At 39.5% G+C, this 13,419-nt stretch overlaps 1 protein-coding gene across 4 annotated transcripts in view; it reads right to left on the bottom strand.

The window, feature by feature from the left end:
* Nucleotides 1-1,536: 1,536 nt before the first annotated feature.
* Nucleotides 1,537-13,419, bottom strand: part of FHL2 (four and a half LIM domains 2) — a 42,017-nt gene continuing 30,134 nt past the window's right edge. For all 4 annotated transcript variants that reach the window (XM_066984737.1, XM_066984730.1, XM_048046436.2 and 1 more), the window contains exons 3-6: nucleotides 7,292-7,466; nucleotides 5,080-5,249; nucleotides 3,894-4,080; nucleotides 1,537-2,418 (exon numbers count right to left, since the gene is read on the bottom strand). In XM_066984737.1, coding sequence (XP_066840838.1) covers nucleotides 2,267-2,418; nucleotides 3,894-4,080; nucleotides 5,080-5,249; nucleotides 7,292-7,466 — 684 coding nt within the window. In that variant the 3' untranslated portion in view covers nucleotides 1,537-2,266. The remainder of the gene's footprint in view (nucleotides 2,419-3,893; nucleotides 4,081-5,079; nucleotides 5,250-7,291; nucleotides 7,467-13,419) is intronic.

Consider the following 13,419-nt stretch of genomic DNA (forward strand, 5'->3'; position numbering starts at 1 on the left):
TTTATTGTAGGTCCAGTTGCTGGAAGAGTGTGTGTGTGTTGGTATTGTTAAGGAGTGCTGTGCAGAGTTGTACTGGAATGACAGCCTGATGCTGCTGTTGCGTGGTAGGAGTCTTGTTTTAAGGCCGATACGCTTTCCAGCTGTGCCATATTTCACCTACCTTTCCCCAAAGCTGGGACCATTCTACTTTCTGCTGTAACCTTTATTGTAGGGTGCAAGCCATGCTCTTCTTACTACCCTATGCTGCTCCTTTAGATAGCAGCAGTATTTCTCTCAGCAAAGTACACAAGCAGAGCTGCAGTGTGCTGGAAGACTGGCAGAACCCCAGAGGAGGCTAACTGAGGTGGGCGCTCTCCGGCTTTGGGAGGTGTGGATGTCGGAGGGTTTTTATGGATGTTTTTATGGACTGCAGCCTTCATTCACAGAATGAAGTCACTACAGGGTAGATTTTAATTATCTAGTGGGATCAGATTAGCAGGGTGTGCACTTCAGAAATATCAGACAGCCAAGTTCTTCCAACTGTACAGTAAAACAAGTGTGATCCAATGCAATTATGTAGTTTGCTGAAGTAATGAGAGAGGAACGACCTGTGACTACTGTACCCTTGGTACTAAAAAAGGACGAATTTGAGAATGGTGGCATGAACTAGGAGCAAACTTACCTTCCCCAGTTACACACAGAGCAAGTACACTCCTAATTCTGCATTTCACGTTTGAAGATCACTGAATGACAGAATGGTTCGGGTTGGAAGGGACCTTAAAGCCCACCCAGTTAACCCCCCTGCCATGGGCAGGGACACCTCCCACCAGACCAGGCTGCCCAAAGCCCCATCCAGCCTGGCCTTGAACACCTCCAGGGATGGGGCATCCACAGCTTCTCTGGGCAACCTGTGCCAGCGCCTCACCACCCTCACAGTAAAGAAAGATTCCCATTGGAAAAGTGATGTTACTTTCCTCCTCTTCCATGATACAAGCAAATTCCATGGGGAAGGTTTACTGGGTTTGTGCATTGCATAACATGGCCACATTGTGTTTTGGGAAGATGGTTATCATCCCGTGGATTGTGTCATCTCAGTTTTATTGCCTTTGTAGCAAACATGTAGCAGAAATGATGCTAGAGAGAAGGGTATTACAAATTGCAATACATAATAAAATTAAAGCATGCCCCAGTCAGAAGATAAACTTCTGACTTTTTGCAAAGATAAATGTTGTTTGAATTTTTTTAAGCGTGGTTGCTGGAAAGAATATTTTGATTTTGAGTTCAGAGCCTATGAACACACTTTTATCAGCTGCAATCAAATCGGTATTTTTGCATAGTTTGGTTTTGCTGATAACTTTCCCCGTGACTGCAGTTAGTAGAAGACTGCTGTATCAGCAGGGCTTGTACAGGGATTGTTTAAACTCCACGATTTCATAGTGACTTGGGCATGCAAAAAGGATTGTGTCTGTGTGGCTCTTCCATTCTGTTTCTTAAGACTGTGAAAGCGTTTTATTTGTAAATATCTGGTGTGTAAATGCAGTTAAACCATGATAACAATTTTGTTTTAAATGACTTTATTTTGAAAAATACAATGTGCAGTGTAATGTCGACTAAATGTAATACTGACACTGTCAATCAGAGCTTGTACTTCACACGATGATCAGCTAGTCATGCAATAAAATATGTATGTTATGAAGCACTCCCACTTCAACTGTTTTATCGTTATCTCTTTATGACATTGCACAAATCCTTGTACATTAACACACCCTCTACGCCTGTAGTCTTCCTACATACTTGACAGCACACACTAGTCACATAGCTCAAGAACACTGAGGTGAGACCACAGCCTTATTGAAATTGGGTGGTGTTTGCCATTAATTTCAGCAGGCTGGGGGCTTCACCCTGAATACCCATCTATGAATTTATTGCGTGTGGCCATTGTAATCACTGAACTGTATCACTTGCTCATAACTTAACTCAGATGCTTAAACTGGAATATTTAATGGGAAAAAAAAGTGTATTATGTCAGTAACACCCAAATGGTTTTATATCTCAGGTTTTGCATTAGTTTTAGTTAGCTACAGAAATCTTAAACACCGTCACTGCTACTAGAGATTCTGAAGTTGTTTTCCCTCTGTACTTGGAGAGTTTGAATAGGAAGGTTAAGTGATGTTAATAGTATAGCGCAACACGGAAGGGCAAAGCTAGTTCCAAACATCTGTGTGTTTCAGGCTATAAATTGCAAGCGCGGCTTTCTGCCTCTTTTCCCTGCCTCTTATTTTGAGCTTTAAATATCCTTTCCACATTCAGGGCAAAGGATGTCATCCCTTTCTGTTAGGAAGCCGCGGCCCACTAACGAGAGAGAACACTTCTTACAGTTAAAGCAATCATTATGCCACTGCCGCTCTTCAAACGAGATGTACTTGGTTCCTCCGAGACCTGTTTGGAAACCAAAAGCATTCTGTTACAGGGGAAGAATAGCGCATTAGCCATTAAGTGATGCTATTTCAGACTCCACTTCTGGGTAGCTGTGGACATCTGACATACAGGAGTGAAAAATGCCATTATGCTGAACCTATTTCTGTTTGTTGCTGTGCTAATTTTGTCACCCTTGCTCTGGAACAAGTAGGATTTTCATCCTTAAGCAGTTCTGTTGCTTTCAGCTGAGTTAGTGAGCTAGACTGTTGGTGTGGTTATGGATGGTGGCAGAAATGAACTTTCAAGGGATAGCTTAGCCCTTAGCTGACAGCAGGATGGCACTACAACGCACAGCAAAAGAAAAGCAACTGCATCTGAACTACTGAAGTCTGGTGGTTATTTACACAACATTTGTGATGTCTGGGTAAGTTAATCTTGTTTTGTGAAAATGCATTAAGTTCTTTAGAAAATAAGTCTTGATAGGCTATGTAATCAGTTGATACACAGATTTCAGGGAGGGTGCCTCAAGAAAAGAAGGTTAGCAAATGACAAAAAACATTCAAAAGTGTGAGGCTGTGGAGGTCGTCATAGGGAGTATAGAAGTTGTACAGAAAAAAAAGATAAAATGGGCGAATGTCTCTTGTAGTAGTAATTATTGCTTAACCTTAAAAATGATAAGCAATTTGAATATGACGCAGAGGAACTGACTAGCTGAAAGTCAATGCAAGGACTTACTTGGGCATATCTCATACTTGAGAGGGTTTTTTTTTTTTTGGTTTTGCTTTTAGTAATAACATTGGGAAAAAACGACATGAAAGAAAGGACTGCGATATTTAGAAGAGAAATGCCTCTGGAGTGAACTGGTAGCAATAAGCAAGGTGTTACGCACTGACTTTTCTAGGAGATACGCAAACCAGCATCTATGAGTGAGGGGCAGAGCAATTTTATGAGAAAAAGATTCAGATATAACTCAGATATGCAATCGTGGTGTTAAATGCTGATTACTTCCTGTAGGAGATTACAATTTTATGCTAAGTGTTACAGGTAAAGCTGTAAGCAGTTGCTCTTTTGAGTATAATTGTACTGGAAAGCAGTATGTAAAAGCCTTGTAATTTCCCAGCTGCTGTCCCGGGAAGAAATACTTTGCTACAACATGAGGTATAAGGGAGTTAGGCGCTGCTGGTAGAGACTGTTGTTGCTGAGTTCAGTGATCCCTCTCATAAGCACGAGTGAAATGCAGTACAGAACATGGATATCCCACTACCTGCATAACTCTGTTACCGTGCATCCACCATGTTTCATGAAAGTCAGGTGGAAAGGAGACAACTTCAATTTAAGGACCTCTTCCACTTTTTATTAGGCACTTGGAAGGCATGGTAAGTAAGTTCACGAATCCTAAATTATGTAGTGTCTTGATTCTCTCAAGCTATTTTTAATATTAGAAGCAGATCATCAGAGAAAAATAATTTTTCAGTGACTCGCCACGAGAGACCTACCACTGATCGGGTTTGTGCATCCAGCACACTTTTTGGCGTAAAGGTTGCAGAAGCAGCTCAGGCAATACGCAAACTCATCCCTGGAGGTAAAGCGTTGTCCAGACAACTGCTTCTTGCATCCAGTGCAAACAAAGCACTCCTTATGCCAGGGCTGCTCCCGGTAAGTAACGCCTCCTGAAGTGATAGCCTGTTTATGGGAAGTAAGACAAAGTGTTTTCTTGAGGGTGGCAGCTTTGTATCTTTGGTAGAGAGGAAGGGTGATGAGGTTTTTGTAGGTGGGAGGAAGGAAAAAAAGGCTTAGCAGCAGCAAAGCATAATTTCGGCTGAATTTAACCTCGAGAAGAACATACAAGCGACTCATTATAATTGCCCCATTTATACAAAGAAGCCCTATGTATCACTCTGAATTGTGCTCTTTGTTTTTAAAGCTGGTCTTTGTAGGTCTTTTTTTTAAATTCATGTGCTAGGATTTGTCTCATTTCTGTTCCTTCACCTGTCCTGTTCTTCATAGTTAAAGAACTACCTTGTGTGTTTTAATTTTCCTCTTTTTTCCCTTGGCAAAGATCGCTTTATTTCAAATTTTACCTGAAATCTTTGCTTTCTGCTTCTCCATAATTCGTCTGGGCTTTTTCCTCGTATAACTAGTCATTGCCTACAAAAACAGCTCCCCTGACGTTAGACAAACCAAAATTCTTTTGACTCCTGAGTGTTCCTAAAAAACTGTAAAACTGGTCAGTTTAATTTCGTTTCCTGTCTTCACAAAGGGGAGGTTCCCTGGTAAATCCATCTTCTGTGTGATCATGCAGTTTAATATGTGCATTCATCTGTCTTTGCCTCTTCCCAAAGTATTTAGGAGCTTGTTCTCAAACAGAGTTAAAATTAGACTCTAGGAGGGAGATTTAAGGTATGAAACTCCTATCCATCCATTAATTTTTTGAAGCTTCTAGGAGGTAGTAAAGGTAATTAGATCTATATTCAGACAAAGACAAAGGAAAACACGAGTAAATGTTGTGCCTGGTGCAGGATGGGAGCTGATATTGTATCATCTCTTGAAATCAGTTGATTTTGAATCTTTTAACACCCACCCACCCACTCTTACACACAGAAAAATACGATGTTCTACCTAATCGGACTTAAAATGTGATGGAGCTTAATCCCTTGTGTTTTAGGAGAATAAGAGCACTACCTTCTTGCACTGGACGCACTGCATAGCAAACTGCTTTTCGTAGCAGGGTACGCAGAAGTTTTGATTGTCTTTCGGGATGAAACTCTTTGTCCCAATTGGCTGTTGACAGCGGTAGCAGATAAAGCAAGTCTCGTGCCAGCTGTTGCCTTTGTATTCCATCTTCCGAGTACCTGTAATGAGACCAGAACACAAACTGAATTTCTGGCAAAACCGATGCAATTTGTAACTCTAGTTGATGACAGGCTGTCAGGGAATATGCGATGCAGCTATGAAACAGGCTTGTTTATGTTCGCAAGGTGTGGGGTACCAGTTTAAGTTTTTGGAGAGCAAGAGCTTCTCCTTCTCCTTAAAAGAAGAGAGATGTTTACTGCAAATCCACTTTTCTGTCTGTTGACACGATATCAAGTGCTTAGAAGACTAACGAGCTGTTTGTGTGTTGGCTACTGATGAAGAGCCACACTAATTCCTTTGCCAACTCTTCTCACCCCTGTTACCACAGGGCGAAGTTTTACCATTTTCCCTTTCTCAAATATTAATTCCTCTTTGTTTACTAGTATCATAACTTTGTTTTTCTTTTTTGGTCTCATTAAATTCTGCCCATTCTTCAGCAATTTTGTTTTTTAAAGATCTCACTTGCAGCAATGTGGTAAGTGCACCGTTACTCATCTTTCTGCCTGGTGCTTGAGTATATCTGACCCTTTTTGTTAATGGACACCTTTTAAGAATTTTTCACTCCCTGTGCTGGTAACTCTTTATACCATACCAAAAGGAATTCTTGGAGGAGTGGCATCCTGGGAAAAGATATGGATACATGTTTTTGGAATAGTCGAGAATTATATTTACACATTTTTAGCTGTTCTTTATTTGGGTTTGTATTATCACTGAAACACAAGGCAGGGGGAACCCTGTTTGTTACCTGCTAGGTTGAAGTCAGTGGGAGCTCAGTTTGCAGAAGGCCTGAAAGATCAAGCTTGTAATTATTTAGTATTTAATGGGCTTGTCATTATAATGTTTTATTAAATCTAAATTGTACGTTTAGTGGAGCAAAGCAAAGAACAAGAGTAGCATCAACAATCTCCATAAAGGGTATCCAGCCTATTGCTGGTTCTTTCAAAATGAATTATATTCCAGTTGGTGATCAGAGGGCTCTCCTGTATTAACATGGAGTGCTGTATGAACAAACTTTAAAAATAGTAAAAAAAAAAAAAAAAAAAAAAAAAAAAAAAAGTAAAAATAAAATATTTCCAGCTTTAAAACTAGCACTGGTTGTTCTGCAACATGTTAGTTTTTAGTACTGTATCTGAAAAAACAGGTATGCATGCAATAATAGATGGAGATGCTTATACTGATAGATGAATGTCTATCTGCTTTTATGTATCTTTGATGTTTCTTATTTATATGTCCTACGCTGTCATCAAGCCCTTATCAAAACATTTCAGGTGTGCAAAGAAATTTGTGGTTTTGAGCTTTTTCCTAGGATGACTGGTGCAAGAATCAGCCAAGGAAAAATTTAACTGGAAAAAGTACCTGGTAATCTTTATGGAACATGAATATGGATTGTTCAAATTGCCTTTTAATGTTTTATTGCTGGACCAATATTCCTTCCACTTTAAGGCCTCAAATCATCAATCAAATCAATTAAAAATCAAGTGCTGTCCTATCATCATGTGCAAGTGAGTTTTTTTCTGTTTTCCTGTTTCTTTATACCTTTGTGCTCAAGAAAGACCTTACAGATATATTGGCCAATTATTCATTTTTATGGAAGAATCTAAATTTAGAGTATTTATGTAAAAAGTTAAACCGAGAATTAAGTAAACTGTATGAGCGTCCTCTGATCTTCAAGCATGGAAAGCCAATTGAGACAGAGTACAAAGGCAGGATTGGACAGAAGAGTTGTGCAGCCATCAAAAGCCTTTAAATGAATGCTTCTAAAGAAAACTGTAGATTCCATTAATAAAAAATACTAAATGAAATAAATACTGGTTTTCAAGAATAATCCACTTCATGTGTATAAAAATTCTGTCAAGATCCATTATGAAAACTATGGGTTCTGGTCATGGAAATGATGTAGGATGCAACTGTATCTTATGAAGTTCACGGTGTCTTAGCAGAGAGAGTCACGGAAAGAAATATTTGTCACCACAAATATTGCCGAGATTGGGTTTGATATTTAACCTAATCTTTCCTCAGTCCAAAAAGTGAGCATCCTAACCTGGCATAATAGTCTTCTTGCACTCGTTACATTTGGAAGAGTATTCGTTGGAGTAGCAGTCAGTGCAAAGTAGATGTTCCTCTTTTGCGGCAAAAGGCTTGTCCACCAATGAATTCTTGCACTGGAAGCAGTGAAAGCAGGTTTCATGCCAGTGGCGCTCCTTGTAAGACAGATCCTATAGAAATCCAAAACCACAGAGTAAACAGAATGAGCAATTTGCACAATTGGAAGCTCAGAGAATATAAACATGTTCGGATCTGAATCACAGCCAGGAGCTGAGGCTCATTCCCACAGCTCAAGAAAACAGCGTGTTCTGATGAAGGTGAACTTATTTTGCCATGATTACCAAAAGCAGCTGATGACAACTGTCAACCCTCTCTCAACTGAAGGTCAATTGAATTAAATTTCAGTTCAGTTAGGTATTTCCTCTGAGAATAAAGTCCTGGTTTTGAGTCAGGTTAGAACTTGTTAACTTTAGCAATATAATAACTTCCCCTATTTGTCTTAGGTATTTCCAGTTTCTAGGTCATTTCATAGCTGTTTCTTGCTGGAGTGAAATCCTTTTCCTGGTTACTTTCTGATAGTTCCACAGATTTACACCAAGGGTGGAAGTGGCCTGATACCTGTTCCTTTTGTTTGCGTGTGTGTGCATGTGTGTGTGCTGTGACTGATTTTTAGCAGGTCTTATATTTCCATTTCAAATGTAAATCAGATGCATTGCTGGAGACTGAACGCTCTGGAAGATGAGACCACACCGTACCTGCAGCCCCTGATCCAGAACACTCTTGACCAAGGGATTAGCACTTTGGAGCACCTAAGTATTTAAAATATCTCCCCCGTTATGCTTTTTAAAATTAAAACAAAACAAACAACAAAAAAAAAACTTCTTCTAAGAATTGTGACTTAAAGGATGCATCGTGTCTTTTGAAATTCAAAGTAACCTGATTAAGTAACATTTAAACAGTGTCTTTGGGACTTCAGACAAAATGGAGCTCAGATCATTACAAGAAAGAGTATCTACCCCTAAATATGTAGGCTTCATTTTGAGGCAGGGCTGGGAGGTGTTTTAGTGTTGTCCTGAATGAGAAGTATAAAAATTCAGCAGAAATAATTTCTCAGGTTCAAGCTCAAGATCTGCTATATATTAATTTGAAGCACAGAATTATTCTGGTTAACTGAAGGAAAGGAATGAGTTTAATATTTTTTTTATTATTATTTTTTCTAATTGTATAAAGAAGAATGGAAACAGTAGCTTGTGTCAGACCTACTCTGGCCTAAGTGACTCCATGTGAGCGTAGTCACAGGTAACTCCAAACACACAATCTTAGCCCAGAGCAAACAAATACTGTGGATGTAGGTTAGCCTAAAATAGCAACATGTTATGTCAGCAGGATCCTTGTTCTCAAAAATAGCTAACAGGAAACACTGAAATAGTTTTTGCATAGCTCAGCGGACGCGTAGTAATGTGCTAAACTATAGTAACTTCAGAAGAATTTGCAAAATGAATAATCTCTCTTTGGACTGCTGAGCTGCTCACCTAAATTTCTTAGGTCACTGTGAGTAACAAGTAGTGTCCAAAATGTCTTTTGTCTCTGAGAATGCAGCCCGAGAGAGAATATCTAAGCTTCCTACTGTACAGCTTTCTGGCAGTTGTTTACTCAGGTTGTCTGTTCATTTCAGCTAAGTCTTTTTGAAACAATTCAGATTTCTGATCACAAAATCTTAGACTTTTCTAATAGCAAAATAAAACAAAACAAAAACAACCAAACAAAAAAAACCACAACCAACCAAACAAAAAAACTTGTTTAGAAGTTATTTAGCTTTTCCTTTTTTTTTTTTTCTTCTTCTTTAAATGAAGTTGATTAGCCTAAATCTGATCTCAAAGGGGAAAAATATTTTCACCAGAAAAATATACAGCCAAGAGGGTTTTCCAAAATATGAAATTTGCCTGCAAGAAAACAGAATGACAACAAATCTGTTTTTCTTTCTCTTGTAGCAGGACATATTCCATTTTTTTCCACTTTCTGCATTTCTCCTTATTTTGCAATATTCTGCAAGCTAATTTTTGTATCCCAAACTCACACACTGATATTTCCTTTCATTTTGCCTTGTTTAATCAACAAAATTACACCATGCAGAAGGTCTGTTTCCTGTTGAAGGGGAATAATGAAGAAAAAGATTAGTTTTTGCTGATGCAATGTTTAATATTTGAATCGATTACGATGGCAGATTGTGTGGACGCTAGTGGAGCGGGTCACAGTAGCAGACACGGCATAGTGGCAAAGTGATAAGTCGCAGCTACAACCCAAAGCAAGCAGGATACAGACTGGTGCGAATAATCTTTAGCTAGCTTGCATGATTGCAACAGCTAGTGTCATCGAATGTGGGGGATGTTTAGGATGTCTGGGTTGGACATGCCTGCAGCAGAGTATTGGACAGGTGAAATGGTTATTGCTTTCTTTCTCTGAATCTGCCATCCAGAGCAAGGAAGTTCAAGGTACTGATGAAACCGTTTGTAAATTGTTTCACGGTTGTTCTTAGGTCAGTGCTATGGAGTCGGTGGATATCAGGTTTTGTCTATGTCAGTACATTGCATATCTAACTGGAGCTGTTGGCTTGCACATAAGTTACAGATTTATTGATCTAGATCCGATTCTACACTGGAGAAGCTGCATCTGCAAGGATGACTTCAAGCTTGTCTGACTATTGGGCTGGTGCTCAGTTAAGCTGAAAGAGCATTAGGTTTACTCGAGGTTAGGCTAGCTGACAGGAACATAAACAAATCTGTTCCAGCAGAAGACACAAGCGATATACAACTAATTACCGTTTATTGCATGGATTTCCAGGAAGAGCTAATAAAGACAATTGCTATTGTGGACTCACAACTAAAGTGCATCCTTAAAATACTGATGAGTGTGACTTCTCAGCTGCTTTATGCAGCTTGAAAGAAATGAGTCCCTGATGCTACATATTTTAACTGTAGTTTTTAATGAATCCTCTTATGTTTCCTAAAAGAAATCTGGAGAATGACTTTTTACCATCAATCTGTGCATCTGGCTATGTAAACTGACAGCCACGTGCTCTCGTCAGATAAAGCACATGCAAGCACAGATAGCAGCCTGAAGAATTACCATAGATTGACATTTCAGAAGTGGGACTGTGTTTACATATAGAGAGATGCCTACACACAGATGCTTGTGGACTTGGTCTGTCCTGGGCAAGTGTTTTGCAGCTGAAGAGCAGAGAGCTGCAAACTAGTTCCAGATGTGCTCCCAGTGAAAACAGAGGGGGAGGAGGGCAATGCCTGCCTCTGAAGAGCTACAATAAATCCTGCAGCTGAATTTGCAGGAAGAAATATTTAGCACTTCATTCAGTTATATTTCTTCTGAATGTGAAAAATAATAATTCCCTTATCTGCTTTTGCTTGAGTATAAACATAACTAGATTAACGAGACCTGAAGCTACTCAGATTTGAATGGGTGCATCTCTCAGCTTGATCTGAGAATCTGCCTCTGTTGAAAATTTCAGCACAGCACTCCTCGGGGGGACCAAATGAGTGGCAATGTTTCTCCAGCAGACATCAGAGTGAGCCAAGAGGAGGTCAATTGTACACACACAGATGACTGACAGTAGGAATATGGCATAAGGAAAAATTAATGTGGACCCCATTTGTATCTAAAGCTTTTTAGTCATCCCTTGCAAAATAGGTTTGAAAGTACAGTTTTAAAAGCCCTCAGGTGCTTTTCAAAAAACGTTATTTTTCCTGACTTTCATCATGTCATCTCCAAAGAAAACTTTGTCAGGATAGCTGTTTTCAGCCCCTCATATCCTGCAAATACATTGTCTCTTAGACCTTTATAAGTCTAAGCAACTTTAAGCCATTATGAATAACCTTTTCTCCTAAACTGGCTCTCAACAGAGACCCAACAGGAAGAAGGAGACTAGAGGCACCATTACAAGAAGAGTAACTGTATATGTTTGTTCACAAATGAAAAACACATCAGACTTTTTTTTGCTAGCAATGATGTTATCTTCAGAAGGATAAGCAGGGGAAATGGGGTACTGCAATAAATCTCTGTACAAACTATGGCCACGAACACTCTGTAACAGAACACTTTAGTATACTAGATTGTTAATTCCCTATCAAAATTGTATTTAGAAAAGGTAAAATTAAGCAGCACTCTACTGAAGCCAGCACTGTAGTGATATGAGAAGAGATGAATGGTCTCTGTCACCATTCCTCTTCACAACAGCGAGTCTGATACTCAGTAATGCACAGAGGAAGTGTTGCAATGCAGAAGAGAGCTTAAAAATTAGGACATCTTTTCACCCTTTCCTGATCCACACCATTAGATGCTTTATTTTTTGTTTAGTTTATATGTAAGACTGACCCTTTTGACTCATTTCTGGCCTACGTGCTGCCAAAGTAGTTTTGTCTCATGCTCCACTTCTAATTTCATTCTCACATTTTGTAGAGGGAGTTTTCACCCTCTCCTGCTTGCCAAGGCCAGCTTGTGGTCTGCATTAAGCACTTGATTACTGGAGGTATTTCCTGTATTTGTGATGTTTTCTGTGCCAGAGGGCCTGCAAAGAAACTATTAAAAAAAGGCAAAAATCAACCAAAAGTCACATTTAAGCAGTTAAGCAAATGAGAACATTATGGATGGATTTCCAGGGAGAAGCAAGAAACAGTGGGCGTAGGGAGCATTCACCAGGGACACGGGCATCAAAATGCCAACCTCTTCTGCTTAAAAGGATCAAATTTCTGCTAGGGCCTGTTGGCATATGGAGGATGTGTAATAGCTGTGAGAGACATGGCATCCTGTTTTTCGACTGTCTGTCTGCCAGTGCCTCCCACCACTCGGTATATGAAACTTCAGTGTAACCCAGGGGAGGTGATGCTATGCACCAGTGCTGAAATACAGCAAGAAAGACACCGCAGTAGCGTCAGAGCTGGTGAGCTGGCCGTCTCCTTGTCACCACCTGTTTTGCTTTGGCGTAGCCCCTTCAACTGTAGGAGGGTTGTTCCTGAGTGGGAGGGCTGGTTAGGGGATTGCTCCTGTCCACTAAGAGGAGATTCTGTTCACTGTTTTTCTGCTGTCTTTTGTATAGTAATTTTCACACAGATGAGTAAGCATTTATGATCTTATCAAAGCTAGTTCTTGCTTTGCACCTAATTTTGCAGGTAAGTGTTCATTCTTTGGATTTGAGGAGCTCCGAATCTTAATCCTAGTCTTTAGACTCAAATTTTGCAAGTCCTAAAAAACAGCCATAGACTAACCAAGCCACCCACAAGTAGGAAATTCTTTGCAGGGTGAAACGAGGAATATCCCCATTGGAGCTGAGTTCTAATTTCAGCTCTTCTCAGTGCAGAGAAACAGCGATGGCCAAGAAGGGACTTGCAGAGGAGGATCTGAGGTGAGAGCTAGATGGGGCTTTTCAGTTTGTCCTGTGGATGGATGTAAGGGTGGGTGCCCCTGGAGGACGCAGAGGCTTGGATGCTACTCTTTCAGATAACACTTTCACTTCATAAAGTTTTAGTTCTGAATTTTACAGCTGAATAAAGGCTATGTCAGGACAACTAATATGTATGGAGTCTACTTTGTACTTGTTGTAACCATACTGGTTTTATTCCCAAGCAAGACATGTTTTGACTGTACTGCAAATGCAATGTGTGAAAAGACACACATATGTATATATGTGTATAATGTGTATATATCTATTATGTGTTTAGATGCTTATGTGTATATATATAGTTTAATAAGGAGAAGCAGCATGATTTTTGTGACTTTGTGTTTCCCGGTTGAATTATGCTCAATCATGGAAAAACTTTGACTGAAACTTGTGGCTGAGAAACCTGTAAGGGCTTTCTCTTAAATGTATTCTCTGGAGTCTGTTACTGTACTTGAAAAACTACTCTAGTTTTCCTCTCAATGGGAATATTATTCAGATCTCTTTTTTACTACTCACAACATATTTTATTTTCAGAAGACTTGAAGAGCTTAGGAACATTTATCTATTTATCAAAATTTGCTTAAAATTGGTCAACAGGCTGAAAGGCTATAGCATAGAGGATTATTTGGAGGCACAAACAGCAGTTACAGAAACAAACAAAAACAAAGGATGCA

Source organism: Anser cygnoides, chromosome 1 (genome assembly GCF_040182565.1).
Source record: "Anser cygnoides isolate HZ-2024a breed goose chromosome 1, Taihu_goose_T2T_genome, whole genome shotgun sequence".
Lineage (NCBI taxonomy): Eukaryota > Metazoa > Chordata > Aves > Anseriformes > Anatidae > Anser > Anser cygnoides.